Here is an 18011-nt window from a genome sequence, read left to right as displayed (position 1 = left end):
GAATAAACAATGATGGCGATCAGGTCGCAAGAATTAGCGCGGGAAATAGACACAGCTCACATCTGGATACTCGATCCTCCAGTGCACTTGAGGCCCGGTACATGCATCTGCCAACAGGAAGCCGCATATTTCAGTTTCAAACGAGGATCCGTGGAAGATCAACCTACAATGTCCAGCACAATGCACGTCAATCCAATGATTGAAAAATAGGCCAAAATCCAGCGGTTGCGATTGAAGATTGCGTATGTTCGGGCAGAGAAGGTTACTGTGAGAGGGTTATTATCTCGGGCTTCCTACGTAAAAAAACGAACGGGCAGGACTCACTTATGACCGCAGCGCGACCGAGGACGCTGAGCGCTCCGATGATTTTGTACCAGGTGTCGCAACTGTAGATTTAAAGGAATCGTCATTGTGTTCTTCCACGAGCTCGGAGTCAAACCAACTGAGAAGAGGATCAGCAATCGATAACGGTCTAATTCATCAGGGAACTCACCCTTTCACCAAGACGCTTGGCGATATCGAGAAGATAGAGCACGTTCGCCAGCATTGCGTACCGGCAAAAGATATACAGCGCGGTTGACAGGCGAAATTTGGATCCCCACATGTATTTGACCTCCATCGGGAACGTCAAAGCATAGTCGTAGTACAAAAGAGCTAGGTTGGGTGAAAGTCAGACAGGTGACCATCAGGAAATTCCTTTCGATCATACCTAGACTTGACCATTGGGTATCGAACTGGAGGTAGCTGGTAGCGAAGAGGGGTAAGTCGGAGGCTAAGAACAGAGGAATTAGAAAAAGTACTGACTGGGCGGACGCGGTTTGTGCTGCTTTGCTGGCCATAGTTGCACAGACGATTGAAGTTTTGGTAATTGGGGGGTAGGCGAGAGTTTAAATACAAACTTCAGAGGAGATGCCGAAACAGATACAAGATTGGGTTTGATCTTGGGAGGTAATGATAATCTTTACAGGTTCACCGCTTGGTAACACTGATACCGGACGGTGCGGACTCCAGGGCCAAGCTGGCTGTTTTTCGACATTCTTGGTTTTCGGTTACGTTAAGGAAGCGTTGCGGATGAACTTAGCATGAGACAGATTGGGATAAACTGGAAATAATTGACATTACCAGAGTAGACTTATCCAGTGAATGCCAAGTCGACACGGATGATATCAAAGTTCGTCAGTGGTTGACGACCCAATTCGTCTGCTCGGTGGAGACCGCAGTAACAAGGTTCAGTATGTGAGAAGGATTCTAAGGTTAGATGCATGCCATACGCGCCCTGCGGTCTATGAATATGCCTACGGTGAGTCAGAAAAATTTTCGCTGCACGAACTCTGGGGTTTGGAGCTGGGAACTCCATGGTTGTTTATAGCTTTTCGTCGATTGTTACACGGTGAGAGACTCCAATTCCCCGGGGTCCTCCGAGTCCAAGGAAATGATTTGGTAGTAATGACCTAAGGCAGGGCCACGGCCCACGCTGGTAGCGCTCGAATCTTTCCACCTCCCGCACATCTTAGTTAATGCCGAAAGCGATGAAGGTAACTAGTTATCTAGCTGTGTGAATGGATTATTCCTAGACTTCAAGCTCATGAAGTTTTGATTGACAAATAAGAAAACAAAAACGAGTTACGACCACTCACCTGAACGGTACCATGATGGTGTGACAGTGATAGTGAAAAAGTATGAATATTGAAAGTCCGAAAGTCCGACGCCGCACGTGATAGGAGGAGCTGTTCTAAATCCCAATATAAATCCAAGCTCAATCAAAATCAAAATGCAAGCTCAATCATGCTCCATGATCAACCCTAATGTCCTGTTTGATAACGCCTTATGATTGATTTGGACGATCGGTTTCCAAGGGGTTGCTTCCTGCTTTTCCGCCCGTTGGAGAATAATTCAAACTGTTTGCCAAGTTCCGACCGTTCCTGTCGATATTCACGTCCTAACACTCACCGAAGGTCATGCAGGAGCCCGTAGGGACTTTCACCGTTAAACCTTTCACCGGTACCGGTAAACCCAGTAGAGCGAACCTGAATTCTCTACAGCTTCTCGGATCTCTATCACGATCATCTAGGGGACCCTGAATCTATCCGAATTCTGTCGTTCGTATCAACGATGCTATCGAAGTCCCCAAGTTCAAGCTCGAGCCCAGAATGTATTCGACGAAATAATTAGTCTGTCTCGGCTTTCCGATTTCGTTGATGGAGGGAATTCCAGTGAAATTAACTCTCTCTTTGTCGAAATTTTCAGTTGAAACCTCAGCGTGGAGCCATTCAGTAGGATTCTTGTCTTTTCTTTACTCAAATTTTCAGCATTGACTGCGATGTCATACCTTCTTACGAGCTCCACCAAGGTTGATTGCGAAAGGAAAGATTGAGCCAGTTGTCGATTACATACTCGGGAAGTGCAGCGGCGTGCAAACTTGGCCAACATTTCTTGACAATTGACATCCGTGCCAAGTTACTGTTGGGTGTAACTCGGCCAGGGCAAGACAGTAGCACCTGATTTATGGCCACTGATGCAATGAGTCGCATTCCGCTGGAATATGGTCAGTGGACGCCTTGATTCAGAGAATTTTAGGTTCCTTTATCCGAGCCGAACTTAAAATTCGAGCTTCCATGCCTGTTCTCACACAACCAAGAATCACATCTGCCGACCTACGCTCGACTTGTCCGACACATGTCTGTTAGGAAACAATGACAACCGGCACGTGACTTGAGGGCAGGTCAAACTGGATCCACATGAGATTGTGATGTTTACCGTGACGTGACAGTCTCGTTTCCTCGTTTTTGCTTGTTTAATCCTTTGACCTATTCCATTTCGAACCCTCGAGTGGCTTTCCCTCCTACTCACCTGCACAATCTCACCGCTCATTGTTACTAGCTGGAATCTGGTTCTCTTCGGAATTCCTACGCGTCTCAACGGTATCCTCCAGTGTCCAATTCCCAACTAGAAACTAAATATCTATAACGAATGTCGGCGAAAAAGAGCAACAAGAAGGAGGTCGTCGAAGCCACTTATGAAGTTAGGGATGTTGTTTTAGGAAAAGTGAAAGGCTTTCCTTATTGGCCTGGAATGGTGAGCTTAGAACGCGTGTAATATCGTCGTATTCTACCATAACTGACTTGGGTGTGTTCATGTCACTGTAGGTTGTCGAACCAGACAGCGTACCGACAGGTGTACGGCGAGAACGTCCGTCAAACAAAAAGACTGTGTTCTATGTCGTTCAATTCTTTCCTGCCGGTGACTAGTACGTCGTTCTCCGCTTCCTTACTTTCGCCACGAAGTACTGAAGTCGAAGTCTCCTTTTTCAAAAGTGCTTGGTTGACCTCGAAGGATATCTCTAAACTTCAGAAGCACGAAATTGAGGCGTATATCGCTGAACCTGCCAAAAAATCCGGGGATCTGTTGGCGGGCTATCGCATTGCACTCGACCCGACTCAGTGGGAAAAAAATCGTGCTGCGCAAATAGCAGGGGCAGAGGAGGAGGAAGAGGAGGAAGAGGGTCCAGAGCAGGTGGACGAGCTCGCTTCTGGTGGTGAGGACGAGTCGAGAGGCAAGAAAAGAAGAAAGAACACGTCCTCTGCTGTTGGCGGAAGCAAGAAGAGGAAAAAAGAAGATTCAAGTTCCGTTTCTGCTGGAGGAAAGGGTAGTAAGAAGAGAGGAGAAAGCACCAGTGTTGCTGCAACGAAGAAGGGCGCTAAAGGCGGGAGGAAAAACGGAAAGACCAAGGTTATGGTCGAGAGTGAGGATGAAGGCGGAGCTGGAGCGGAGGAGGAGGAGGCCACTGGCGGTGCCAGTAAAAGAGATACCCCTCCTGCAGCCAAGAAAGGTGGTAAAAAAGATGAGAACGAGGAAAACGCAGGTATGTTTGTCGAGTTTCCTCTTTACATGATCATTCCGTGTGCTGATAATAATCGATGTCCAGACCCTGAGGCAGTGAAAGTACGCGAATGGAGACACAAACTGCAGAAGACATTCTTGAGTAACAAAACAGCCACACCTAAGGAATCGGTGAGGCTTTTGCGATTCACCACCCTTTCTTTTCATTTTCTTCGTTTGACATCCTCCTTCCCAAAATGTAACAAGGAATGATTTTGACTTACTGCATTGACACAGGAGATGCCAGCGATGGACCACCTTTTCACCACGATAGAAAAATACGACAAGATGGACATCCATTATCTACAAGTACGTCACCTCATCCGCTTTTCTCTCTGCGACTTCTGCTGACCGCTGTCATTTGCCGTTCTTTCAACAGTTCTCCAAAATTGGGAAAGTTATGCGTCACATCGCCGCCCTGGCAAGCGATAAGGTTCCAACAGACGAACAATATCATTTTAAGGACAGGGCAAAGGCACTCGTTGACAAATGGCAAGTCATTCTGGCAAGTGTGAAAGAGGGAACAGTGAATGGTACGACCGGTAAGTATTCACGCAACATTTGCTTTGGTTGGCAACCTCCGTTTTCTCCCGAGTTTCCTCTACTCTTCACCTTTGTTCACTTTATGGCGCTTCACCTATAATCTTCATCCTTGTCGGGCGTCCTCTTATCCGATTTCTACGATTGTACATGCTTGGTCACCTATCTCTACATCAATACTGAACACTTGTTCGTTCATAGATGGCGCTCCTACAACGAATGGAAATGGAAACCAGAGCACAAATGTCAAACGTGGTGCCGGTGCTTCCCCCACTACCAATGGTGCACGGAAGAAGGCTGCACCCAATGGTGTCAACGAAGATACAGAGACTGGGATGATGGGCGATACGTCTGTCCTCGCGGATGTGACTATGTCGGAGGCTGGTATCGATGGTTGATGTGGAACGCAAAGTTAAAGAAAAGTGACACCCGGCCCTCGTAGTGGTTATGTTTCCCCTGTATTTTTTGTTCAAGCCCCGTTCTTCCCCTCTTTTCCTTTTGTCACTGTCACTTCCCTTTTGTTCTCAACGTCTCTCGCCACGGACGTAACCTCCTACCTCTCAACTGTATACTAACCATATACTTACCTAATCCAAGTCTCTGTCACGTCGCTCACGCGGCTGCAATTGGCCTCTTCTTACCCTTTGATTTATGCTTTTTTTTGCTGTCGTTTTACTTTTTATTTCCTCTCCCGATCTCCTCGTCTCTTCCGTATTTTTTTTTGACCTTTGTTTTACCTCCATCTCCCTTGAAATATCCTCAGCTCTCTCGAATGCTCCAGATCCATGCCTTACATGCCGTTATCTGCATGTGCAAAATTGTATACTCAGCAATAAACGAACGTATGCATATGTGCTAATTTTCAACTCCTGGCAACAGTACTAGTGCGATTCCCAGTCAACTGGTCGTCATGTGACGCATGCTCCGTCGCCTGTCAGTGTGTCTCCCACGGTCTCTTCTAATCCCCTTGTCACAGCTGCGGTACCAAATGTTCAATATCAATGCTCAGCTTCATATAGATCGCGTACCAACACATTCCATTAAGTCTCCACCGTTTCATGTTCTTCCCAAGTTCTTCCACCAACGAGACTAACTAAGCTGAATCGGCTTCGTTTGCTCCGTCTGCTCTGGGGGAACCGTATTTGCATACGATTTGATTGATGGTTTAAATTCAGACCAACCCAGATAATTAGTACCGATTCCCAGCCATTCATTTTCTTCAGCTTCCACTTCCACTATCATCGTTGGGGCGGTGCCTTTAGCTGAGCTCAGTGGGACTCAAACTCGTTGACTGAGGCTGTATGACGGATATGTCAACAGTTCTACGGTATAACAGATCGACTAATACCACGTGCTCAAAAGTCTTCGCCGTTCTCTTGTCGCGTTTTGCCTTGAACAGCTACTTCTTTCTCAACGGCTGCTACGGCTGGTCTCGATAGGGGGGAGTATACTTGGTGGTTCTGTTTACATTTCTTTTCGCTCTAGAGTATACTTGATTGCTCGACAATTCTTTCCATGGGAATTAGAAACGGACGCAGGAAAAGACGAAAACCGCGAAAAGGTTGAGTCCTTACATATGATTGATTTTAGTCCACCATCTGGCTGAACGAAGGATCGTACCACGGGAGATGGAGATGGACGGCTTTTGGCGGGCTGAACATTTCCGCTGACACAATGATCGAGATTCTGAGATTGACCCCTATTCATTCCATACGCACCCGGGACATCCCGAACCGGACAAGTTTCAACAGCGCGTTCAAACGAAAGGAAACCATCTTCTCGGCACAACTTTTGGTTGACTGATTTCTTGGTGCGGCGGCGGCCGGCAAGCATCATTCTGTCGCCTGCCGACCGTAAACTGGCTGGCACCATCTGATGATAATGTACATGAATACTCGTATGTAGGCCATTTCGGCCCCGGAGCCTTCAAGCTTCAAGTCAAGTTCCGATCAAGGACGATGATCGGGACGCCGGTTCCTACGCTTACTGTTCCGGCCCCCTAACACCAGGGCTGTCAGGTGATTTATTCTGCACAACGTATCCCTTATCGTAGCCTGGCAAGCCTGGCTCGTTACGGAAGAAGATAGTCGTTCTTCCTTGTATAGAGCCTGGGCCCGAGGGAGGGGGGTCAATAGGGAACCCCCTCTTATCAAAAAATTCGAAGTCCGACAGGTTGCCCTTAGCGGCGGATGAATCGGAACATTTGTGTCAGACTGCGGCCGATCACGTTGCTTTCACACAACGTGAAGTGTAGGATTTCGAAGAAGCTACATTAAAAGAGACTACATTCCAATGCTTCAATGATACTGTGTATACATACTGGTATTATGTAGAGGAATGTAGAAATTGGGATTAGAGGTAGAAACTTGAAAAGAAAATAAATTGATGTGAAACTCACGTACACTTTTTGCTCCGAGCTCGCCATCAGTGTTGAGCAAGTCACTGGCGGACAGTAGCCGGAGTCATGTGTAGCCGCCAAGCTACTGGCGGACACGTTTTGTAGCTGCTGTCACTCGGCTATCATATATCAGGGCCTCCTCTCGTATTTACTGCATCTACATGTAACTACAGTCTCTATTGGAATATAGCGTCCTCTGTATCTGGGTTATCGTCGTCATCGTCACCTTCTACATCAATATCCAACCACTGAAATACTAATATCTCATCATCGAGACCTTTTCGAGCATTGTTCTCCCATTTCTCGACCCAGAATGGTTTCAAAATGGTTTGGTGAAGTCAAAAAGATTGCTGTACTGATGAATCCAGTCGTTCCAGTCTGAAGTCGTATATGTATAGGTGGGAGTTGAGAGGTTAAAATATTGTACATAGAAGGGCTCGCGGCGGCGCGATCATACGAACTAATTAAGCTTCCTTGGGCAGGCGGGGCAGGCGGACCGGGAGCGGGCCACTGCCTTTCCTGTGTCCGCCACAGCGGTCACAAGGGTGTCCGCTACTGATGCGTCGGCTAGGCTACTGGCTGGACACCAAAATGTAGCTGGGACAATGTGTCCGAGCAACACTGCTCGCCATCGGCGGAATGAAATAACTTACTGATGGTTCCTCAACAGGTCAAATATTCTCGACCGTCAGTGCTATCGATACCGAGCTTAGCAGATTTGGACATGAGCGAGTCGAGTCTCGATGCTGTCTTGACAGTGAGGGATCCAGAGTAATCAATAGAATAGGATTGTCGTCATGGAACGCAAGTATCTACACTAGGACCTCGTGACCTTACCTAAGAGCCGTCTCCGGCAGCTTGTCGGACCTCGAAATCTTTTGATAATGGGGGGTTCCCCTATGACCCCCCTCCCTCGGTACCAGACTACCCTTATCGATTATCTTCCGTTGTACTTGTTGACCGAGATGCTCGTGGCACACGCAACGCAACACTAGGGCGGAGGGTTGCCAGCCAGTCAATGGGTTAAAATAATACAATTACTATTTGGTTATAGAGTCGAACGTGGTCGTTGAACGATATTATAGCCTGAGAGAACGAGAAAGAGGAGGATGAGTTGAGATGAGGCTTGGAACTTGTTTGAGTTTGAGCGTAATATGGCATAGGCATATTATCTATGTACGTAGTGCAGAAACTACGGAAAACAAGAACAAGAGAGTACTGTAGATGTCAGGTAATAGGGGCTCACGGAAGACCATGAGTGTGGACATGGAGAGGTCCGGTGTCATGAGATTCAGATTGAACAATAAAACAGTCTAAACAGATATCAGAGGAGACGTAAAAACGGGAGTCGTAATTGTCTTGCTTTCCGGAGAGCCCCGAAAAATGAAGGCAGATCTATTTTGGCCGTTACAATCTGGGCTTAAGATTGCTTGAAATCTGAAACATTCGTTCGTTTTAGTCTCACCTAGCGGCCTAACCATTTGAGACCGTTCAACCACGATATGTCTCGGACCACGGAGTCATACTTATAAAACTCAAATGCCTTTGAAAGGGCAATCATTGAACCTTATATCATCATGTCCCAAGCCTCTCATATTCGAAACCACCATAAACACATCTTTGGACACGCGTTTACATCAGCTTGGGGTACAGTACCATAACACCAAGGCTCACGTTGTTGAGCTGGTACGTCTAGTAACTCACCTGTACTTTCCGTTTACTAGGTCATAACAAACCCCTGATTGCGTTCGCCATTCTTATCGCCGAGAGCCGCAGAGATGTGGTGTTCACCATCCTCACCAACGGTTATATATACCCAAAGATGATGAACGAGTTGGGAAAGTTGCATCGGGGACGGTTGAAAGCGGTTGAAGAACGGATCAAGTAAGCATTTCTTCCCCTTTCCCCATTCCGCCTTCCGCCCACGTTCTAAATGATGCCTCCCCTCATTAAAAGCGTGTTGAACGTCATTCCTGACCGGGACCGGAACCACCAATGCAACGATCCTTTGCCTTCGAAAAAACCGGGCATCGAGGTTATATCCTCTTTTGAAAAGCTCCTCAAGCAATCTGGGGAAATCACCTGTCTAACATCCCAACGGACCATAGATTGTTCGAAATTCCCGTCTCCGTGTGTTGCTATTGTTGATGTACGTATGTAGACTCCAAGCTCGGTTTCTTTCTGACCAAATTGGTTTTGTTTTTTGTTCAACAGTTGTTTTCAAACTACGTTCTGGATGGGATCCGTTCGATGGCCACTCCGGAGGAACTTCCTATCGTGGCATGGGCGCCTGGTTCCGCTGGGTCCACTCTGATGTTTTGGGGGCCGGAAGAGTACCGTGATGGAGGTGGGGGAGGTATTGAGAACGGGAAGGCACAGATTGAAGCTTTCGACTCGTCTGAGGTGTGGGTCCCTGTTGTCTCTGAGACTTACGAATTCTTATTCTTACTTATTCTGTTTTTTTTTCCAGTCCCTGTTCGGACAAACCGCCGATAAGGTTTTACGCATCCCCGGATACCCTCCGATGTACGATTACGAACGGAAACCACAGGAATATACTGGAACGGTTTCTTCTGCGCTCGTGAAGGTTGGGATGAAATCTTTAATGGCTTCGGACGGAGTTATCACAGTTTCGTTTCCGGTTATTGAGAAGGAGGGTATAGAGGCATGTGATAGATACTTTGGGAGCCTTGGGAAGTCTCATTTTTCCGTTGGACCGCTGGAGCTCATGCCTGATGTTACGGAGGGACGGGATGCGGTTACGGATGGGGTTCTTTTATTTTTGGATAAGATGGAAGGTGAATTTGGAGAGAAGTCGGTGATATTCGTACGTTTTCCGTATCTCACTCGTGCTGGTCACAGATTGACGGACCGAGCTTTCTCTGCCGGGTAATAAACTCTAGATTTCATTTGGAACTCTTTTCTGGCCCACGAATACTTCGGTTTTTGACGCGATCATCGATGAGCTGAAAACTACGAAAACACCGTTTATAGTTGCACACCCTTCCCCCGTCGCTCGAACGTCTAAAGGATTATTGGACAAGATCAGAGCGTGTCCTTACGGACTCGAGCTCGCTTGGGCACCTCAAAAGCGAATTTTGTCGCACCCGGCTACAGGTTGGTTCCTTACGCACGGTGGTTCGAATAGTGTGCAAGAAGCGCTTACGTTCAAAGTTCCTATGTACGTTCTTTTTGGATCACTAGATTACTACGCGGAATGCTGATGGATAGAACCTTTCCCGTTCGATACGCAGGATTCTCTGGCCAGCAAACGACGACCAACCACTTCACGCCTCCCTCCTTTCGATTCAATTCAAAGCTGCGTTTGAATTGATTGAAGTACGTTCTGGGATCTACGGAAAGAAGATACCCTATCGGTATCGTCACAGTGATGGGCCCACACCCAAGTTCACTGTGGAGTCAGCGAAGAAGGAGTTTGGTCAGGTGTTGAAGGATCTCAGAGGGACGATGGGGTTAGTTGTGAGAAAGAACTTTGAAGAGCTTGCAACGAGGGTGGGGAGAGTGTGGGACGAGGATGGAATTGCTAGGAAAGGGTTGGAGGCGTTCTTGAAGGAATACGTTGACACGGGGCGCAAATCATTTACGTGTCGTAGCTATTTTGAGATTGCTAGATTATAATTTCCCCGCTCTGTGTCAAAGGAGCGACTCACGGATGGTTTTTTGTTTTGGAAGTTTCGAGGGACTAGTGGGTGGTATCTGCCGCGGCGCAGCATGCTGCTGGTTCACTTGAGAAATTGAGTCATTTTCAGTACGTTTTTGGACAAGGAAAATGCTTCTTAAGTTTCACCAAATCTTAGAATGATGAATCAAAATGTTCAGCAGGTTTTCTATGTTTGGAAACTTTATCAAGATTTCATCTTCAAAATGTATTTTAGATACCAAAACAGGTGGAAAATGCAGACTTTCAGGAGAATTTTATAATGTTGAACATGCATAGAACACACTTCATTTTAGCCACATTTTAGATCTTTGAAATCAGAGAATTCCAAATCTTCATGACATTTCAGAGAAAGAAAGATGGTCCCAATATTTGGGCTTCTCTAGAAGCTTTCCAAGATCTAGGTGACTGTGGTTAAAAATAGTTTGTGTTCCACACATGTTCAATATTCCTGAAAATCTACATTTTCCACCTGTTTTGGTATATCTAAAGTACATTTAAAAGATGAAATCTTGATGGAGTTTCCAAAAATAGAAAATCTGCTGAATATTTGGTGAAAAGTCATGCTCTTCAGAGCATTTTCCTCCCCCAAAAATGCACTAAAAATGACTCAAATTTTCCAGTGAATATTCATTATTTACTTCATAAACTATGACCAATACATATTCTTTCATATTGCATTGTGCAAAGCATAGTAGTTTATATAATATTTGCCATGAACTGAACCAGGGGTACTAGCCCTACCTTCAAATATCCACTCTTGGAGCCAACTACAATCAGATTCAGTGCATGATTGAGGGAATATTATATGGAAGACCCAAGTATAGGAGAGTACTCCTGATCTTAGAAGAAGGGGTAGCAAGTATAGGAGTGCAACCCTTTTCATAGTATAAGGAGTACTTAGTAGTAGGTAGTTTCCCTAGAATTTGATCTCCTTTTGTCCCTGTTCCTTTTGTCCTTAGTCCTCTTGTCCTGTGCATCCCTCTGTGCATTTGTCCTGTTACTCTAGGTACTCATTTCTCACTTGTGAGTCTGGACTCGCTCTGGAGTCCCTTCCTCTATATTGGAGTATACTGAACTAAGGAGTCCATAAACCATATCTAGGCAGTAAATTCATGTATTTTGTTTAAACATCAAGTTTAAAATCTCAACTCTATTTTGAGTATTTGAGCAAAGTGTGAGCCCAATTACTCCCATACTTTTCTCAATTCTCAATTCTCAACCCATTCTCAACTCATTCTCAAATTTGGAGAGTCAACCTCAATTCTCAACTCAATCTCAATGCTAATCTCAATCTCAATGCTGAACTCAATCTCAATATGTGGACTCAAATTCAATATCTCAAAAGTCCATGTCTAAGTTAAATCTCAATCTGCTCAAAAATTTTCAAAAGTTCTCATACCCATGTTGTCCATGATACACACATAGTCATTCTGGGCCCTAGTCCGAGCCCACTTGAACCTCTACCCAACTACACTTACTGCTTTGTCCACATCTCTTTACTTGGACCCCAGTCTTAGGGTCAAACGATCCTGGCACAGGGTAGGGGTCAGAGCTAGACTTGGGGTTGCCGGAGTTGGCCTTGGCATTGCTTTCAACTACACTTCTTGATGCTACACAAGTTGAATAATGCTCCTTTTTGGTTCTAAAAATATTGTGTGAGTCCTCCATAAAGTTATTCATAATATATATATCTCGACAGACCTTGACAGTTCTGCTGATACATATTTATTTGATTGAGAATGAGAACCTGAAATTCTTTGTTGTTTGTTTGGAACCAATGCTAATGTGTTTAAACCTGGACTTTGTGAATAATCTTATGTGATTTTGAAAGGTCTGGGCTAGATACCTTGGCCACTTGCATTATAGTCAAGGGTTAACTCCTGAAACCTTCTACCCGACATACTAATATCTTAGTATAATAGAGGGGTGAGATGAGTGGTAGTCATTACATATTGCCCACTTGCCATTTGTTCTGCTGTAGTCATGTCAGCATTCGTCATCAGGGCTGCATAAATGTGTCAAAAATGACAACTAGACAGAGCAGATAGTATTCTCTTTGATCTTGAAGACTTGAATGGGCTGATTGGCCTGTGAATTAAAGTACTGATAGAGCTGCAACACATAGCCAAAATCGCTGCCAATGGGAACTTTAAGCTCCAAACCTGGTGGAAGCTTGTCTGAGTACTCAATGTGATCCCAGTCTAAGAGATCAAAGCCAACAGCACCAGCATTCGACCATGCATAGTCTGAACTAATACTAGTGTCATTGGTTCTACTAAAAAGGCAGAAGTTTGACTTATGGAGATTGAATCTGGTTTAGAGTTTATAAACAGTGAATTATACTCAGAGTTTATATACTACAGAGGGATGTGAGTAGGTTGTTAAGCTACAGAGGGTTATAAAATATCTAAGCTAGTTTGTATATAGAAGACAAGGGGTTTTTATAGTACTCTATATATGTAGTTATTTGTAAACTAACAAGTCAGCAGATATCAGGTACAAGCTTAGTCAATTCATAAGTAAAGAGCGAACGTGGGTCGTTTTCTGCATTTGGGATTAAGATATATGTATGGAATTATTCTAGAAACAGATAGCAGAGGAATAACGGGGAAAATGTATGAACATTGTTGGCTGTTCCCTCACGATAACTCTAGGTTCTTGTTAGTAGATGATACAACATTTGTCCGATAGTGTGCACATTTGAATAAATGACTGTTGTTGTGTATGTGGGTGAGGAGAACAAGTCAATGAGGATGGTCGACAAGTCCATTCAGCAGGTGAAACAGACCATGAGGCCACGGTGATTGATCGCTGGGATTGTATTTTCTTATTGAGTTGACACAAAAAAAGCCTGTGGAGGTGATCTCAGTACATGATTGTGTCCCTTTGAGTATGCTTGTGGAAATTCATCGAATAACTGGGTCAGGACAGAAGTTCGAATGGTTGATGATTGGCCAAAGTGTCTGGCGTCTATGTCAGGTGTTCAGGTTGTAACAGTCATTATCAGAGCATTTGAATAACTGTTGAGAGGTAGTGAGGACGACAGAGCAGTTGATTGGGAAATGCATTAGTGATTGTGGACAAGTAGTGCCACAGATGATGAATTTACGTGGAACAGTCTGATTGCAATAATTTCCTCACAAGTTTTTGATGTGGCTGTATTTGAGAGGAAGCAAAGCAGATATCTTGGGTATCTTATAATCCATACCTATGTTCACACTGAATTGAACAGATCAATGTATGGCTTGGATAAAGTAGGGAAAGTAAACATACTAGCCTGACTTGAGCAGACACATTAATAAAGCTTAGAACACCCTACTAATGGGACTGGAAAACACACCTCAAGCATGAAGTGCATAAACTAAAGATGCCATGTACTTGCCGTACTCCGAGTACTCCTCCATAGTACTTCATGTGCTATCACGACTCCTCCCGTCCTTGTGCTTGATCGTTTCGATCTTTGCAATCATCCTCCCTTCGATTCCTTTGGCTTCTCACCGTCGACCACTCTGTCCGACTTGCAATCGCTGTAGACCATCATAGATAGGGAGGCCCCTGCCCCCTCGACCCCTTACCCCTTAAGTAGTGTAGTATACAAGTACTCCAAGTGTACAGTAGAACTTCACTCTTGTCTGGTCAATCCTACCTAGGAGTCATTCCTTTTCCCTTCAATTGTCAGCTCGCCTCACCCAAGGATCGACTCCTGACAAAAGAGAGAATATAAGGATATTCAGTCTTTAAGGTTCAATCGAGGGTTTATTCCTTCTTATCAAATGACAAGACAAAGCACTAGTTCAATATTTCAATAGTAAGGTTTCAACAAAGCTTTACTCAAGACTTCATGAAGTTCAAGTTCAAGTTCAAATTCCAATCAAATCCAAATGCAATTCCAATTCAATATAGATCCAAAATCAACTCCAAAATCCAAGTTCAATTTCAACAATAGTCCAATCAAATCCCAAATTGCAAAAGGTCCAATCAATCCTATCCAAACGCAGAATGCCAAAAATTGACAAAGTGAGGGGCAAAGGGCAAATCCTTGAGCTAGTCCTAGTAGGTGAACTGTGTCTCCACTCATAGGCTGCTGGGGAAAAATCCCTATGACTCTCCCTTTTTATATACACTTTTTGAAATAAAAAATAAGAAAAGTTAAGAAACTTGAAGATAATAATAAAATCCCTTTCAGTCAAACAGAAACTCACCTAATCAGGTATAATACAAGAGATTGTGTCCAAAACCATGAAGAATAATAATAAAACAAGAATCCTTGTCTGTATCCATGTTACAAGGACTGAGTCTAGACTTCCTGAAGTCTCCAAGTCCTCCACATATCCTTGGAAACCAATGTCCTGTTTCACTTGTATTCTGTTGCTCCCTTAATTGGGAAAGGTCCAGTCACCGTTTCTGACATTTTCCTGTGTTCCTGTTTCCAGCAACAATCGTCATGTAAACTTCGCAAGGTCTGGGTTTCCTTTATTTTCAATATGTTATAATCCTATCTTTCCTTGTGACTGCATGTGATTTGGATATTTCTATCCTAAATCTGCATGTAGGTTCTTGTCCAATATATCCATCATTATAATTCCTTTAAGTCTGAGTTGTCCAACATTACTTTGTGAAGTCAAAGTAAAGTGTTCAATAAATTCCCTATGTTCGCTCCAAGCATTCTGCTAGTAAGACAAGGCCTTCTAATCAAAAGACAAAGGTTTTTAAGAGGCTGCTTCTTGAGTTTCTACAGTTTTTGAAACCTCATGAAGTCTTTCATCTTCCGAATTTGTACTTTTCATACAGTTTAAAGTCTCACATAGAGGCTTGTGCTTTGACTAGTAGTTCAGACTCACCCTAGTCCTACCCTCCCATATTTTATAACTCAAATGTTATTAAAATGATTAAAATTTGCATTATTAAGGCTAAATCCAATTTGCATTGCGATACCGTGTCTAGAGATTTGGATTGAGATTTGTGATTGACTTACGATTCTGAGAGATGAATGGTGCTAGTGAGCACTGAGTGCTAAAGACATCACTAAAATTGAGTTTGAGATTTTAAACCTTGTGAGACGTCACAACATCTCAAGTTTAAACAAAATGCATGAAGTGACAGATCTAGGAGGTCCAAGAACTCAAAAGGAGGAAATCAGAGGAGAACTGGGGGAAATAGGGTGCAGCATGACCTGGTTCATGTTGCCAGAATAATGTTTGATCAAGTGTACAAGCTGCAAGAACTCCCTCAGAGGACCATTAGTGACTGTGATTCACTTTGTACTAGTATTTTGTTCATTCATACAAAGCTAAATATATCAAGTGCATATCATCCTCAGTCAGATTGTGCAAGTGCAAAGGCTAATTGGATGATCACACAGATGTTTTAGTAATGTGTGCCTCCAAGTTAAAAGGATTGGGTTTCCAAATTACCAGCAAAATTGTCACTGCCTGTTCAGAATCCACCAGATATGTTCCATTCTACCCCAACACTGGTCAAATGTCAGATTGATAATATGGAGTTCCAGTGCTTTGGAAGAGTATCTATTGATGGAGTGCAGGGAATAATATTGTAAGGTACCCTAAGCCCATTCTGATTGTCTTAGGAAGAACTTTATTGGGATGAAAATGTCCCAGAGATAGGTAGTAAATCAATCCATTCACTGGAGAGGTTTCGTGCTTGCAAACCTGGATGGTCAGAGCCTTGCAAAAGCTTGTTGTTCGTGACATCTGCATCTGCATCAAGGGAACAATCATATATGGTGTATACAATTGTTAGAAATCCTTGATCCCTACGCCTTGACTGGATTTGGTATCTTTAGCGACTGGAAGATAACAGATAAGCTTTCCCAGACATGACATCTTGTCATCTGAGTTGGAGAACCAGAGAAGGTGTCATGAGGTAATCTAAGAGCTTCAGCGATGGGCTGGATGAGTTCATTGACTAGATCCCATGTTTGCACTAGGTATGTCTCCAGGGCGTTCTGAAAACTGGGGAGAATTCACTTGTTTGGATACTATAAAGCAAATGCAGATGGTTGACTTCTTTAAGTTAACTGGAAGAAGGGTGTTACGATCCATGCACTTTTCTGGCCCACTGAAGTGTGACAGTCCCCCCAATAATTTTTACCAGCAATCCCCCCTCAATTCGGCCATATACACACAGCTGTACAGCCTCACCGAGTACTCCTTCATTTCCCAAGTACTCCTTCATTTCCCAAGTACTCCTTCATTTCCCAAGTACCCCTTATTTCCCAAGTACCCCTTTATTAAATTCCCCAAGAACCCCTTGCCAAATGTACACCTCATCTCGGAATACATATAATAGCCCATGTTCATTAAATAAGTATACAAATAAATATATATGTAGTAGACTATATAAACTTTGAGGTTTCTTCTTGAAACCTCAACCTCAATATTTTTTACCCATTGTTACCCCACTGTTACCTACCTAGTAAAACTCTCACTAAATATCCCAATCCTCTCGTAGTGCATTGAATATATTCTTTGTTAACTACAACAGCCACCAAGTGTGAATAACCTTGATACAGCCAGCTTTCAAGCTCGACAACAACCCTGACAACAACCTCCAGCTACATACATCTTGCATCCTAATCACCCCTAGTAACCTGAATGAGAGACTCCGTGTTCCACTGAAAAGTGAACGAGTCCTAACAAAGGGATACCACACACCTGCAATGAACCCCAGATGTTATAGAAATCCAGATCTCCTGGTTTCCACTTCAAAATGTGCAGGGTCAAAAAGTTGAATTGCTCTCTAAAATCTGTTTCATCCTTCGTCAATTCTGCTCCCAACTGGTTACACCCCATGTAGTGTGGAGAGTTCCCCATCTGGATCTTGTCTTTTTCTTCTTGTAGTAAACTGAAGGACTTGGGAAGATATTGTTTGACCTCATCAACAACTTTTTCTTCAACAGTTGAATTGGATAGGTACAGAAAGCCAACATTGATGAGCGTGTTTTGAAGTTGGATAGCAAGAAGAGTTTGGTTTCTGGAGAGGTTGATAGCAAGAAGTTGATGACTGGGATACTGGTGAAGTCTTTTGTGGTCAGAATGTTGGAGGATGTGAGTCAGTCATTCGGTAGAAATGGTATCAACAATGGCCATATGTGATGACTCATGAGCCCAAATGAGAAATGATCTGATACAATCAGTGGGAGTCAGCTGCAATCGCTAACTTGGAGACTTTCCCGATGGAGACTGACTGTATCTGATTCATGGTAAACCTACAATAAATCTGTCGACATCGGAATATCTGATTCTTACTGACTATAGAGCTGACAGTGTTACTCAATAGAAATCAGATGTATTTACTACAACTGATATTACATGTCAATACATCTGATTTCTCCCAATTTCTATCGACTTGCCCATATTTGGTTTCCATTGATTCCCACTGATTTGCCTCAGATCTGTGACCTTCGCTGCTAAGCTCAAGTGCATCAGCCTAGTGAGGTCTACCATTAGTTAGATTCAATATAAAAAATACAACTTGCCATATACATAACAA

At 43.9% G+C, this 18011-nt stretch overlaps 3 protein-coding genes across 3 annotated transcripts; 2 read left to right on the top strand and 1 right to left on the bottom strand.

Moving 5' to 3' along the window:
• Positions 1-433: 433 nt before the first annotated feature.
• Positions 434-839, bottom strand: E1B28_000039 (uncharacterized protein; the record flags this gene model as incomplete). The annotated part of the gene is made up of 4 exons (XM_043145836.1): positions 434-442; positions 494-654; positions 710-744; positions 805-839. 4 exons carry the CDS (start codon positions 837-839, stop codon positions 434-436), a joined length of 240 nt encoding a protein of 79 aa, XP_043014535.1.
• A 1935-nt stretch (positions 840-2774) lies between these two features.
• E1B28_000038 (uncharacterized protein) lies at positions 2775-5261 on the top strand. The gene is made up of 7 exons (XM_043145835.1): positions 2775-3075; positions 3147-3247; positions 3315-3862; positions 3926-4011; positions 4117-4188; positions 4259-4421; positions 4621-5261. Exons 1-7 carry the CDS (start codon positions 2971-2973, stop codon positions 4815-4817), a joined length of 1272 nt encoding a protein of 423 aa, XP_043014534.1. The 5' UTR covers positions 2775-2970; the 3' UTR covers positions 4818-5261.
• Positions 5262-8639: 3378 nt separating this feature from the next.
• Positions 8640-10456, top strand: E1B28_000037 (uncharacterized protein; the record flags this gene model as incomplete). Its single annotated transcript, XM_043145834.1, has 6 exons — positions 8640-8701; positions 8774-8966; positions 9032-9220; positions 9288-9644; positions 9721-9998; positions 10072-10456. The coding sequence occupies 6 exons, from the start codon at positions 8640-8642 to the stop codon at positions 10454-10456; spliced, it is 1464 nt and encodes a 487-aa protein (XP_043014533.1).
• Between the last annotated feature and the right edge of the window lie 7555 nt (positions 10457-18011).

The sequence above is a fragment of the Marasmius oreades genome, chromosome 1, assembly GCF_018924745.1.
Source record: "Marasmius oreades isolate 03SP1 chromosome 1, whole genome shotgun sequence".
NCBI lineage: Eukaryota > Fungi > Basidiomycota > Agaricomycetes > Agaricales > Marasmiaceae > Marasmius > Marasmius oreades.
The sequence above is the reverse complement of the archived record's forward strand: the minus strand, read 5'-3'. Positions and strand labels throughout refer to the sequence as shown.

Bases quoted from the DNA above. Each gene is read 5' to 3' on its own strand.
- E1B28_000038 (XM_043145835.1), top strand. From the start codon at position 2,971: ATGTCGGCGAAAAAGAGCAACAAGAAGGAGGTCGTCGAAGCCACTTAT. The intron at 3,248-3,314 runs GTACGTCGTTCT...CTTTTTCAAAAG, and splicing joins TTCTTTCCTGCCGGTGACTA to TGCTTGGTTGACCTCGAAGG. The intron at 3,863-3,925 runs GTATGTTTGTCG...ATCGATGTCCAG, and splicing joins TGAGAACGAGGAAAACGCAG to ACCCTGAGGCAGTGAAAGTA.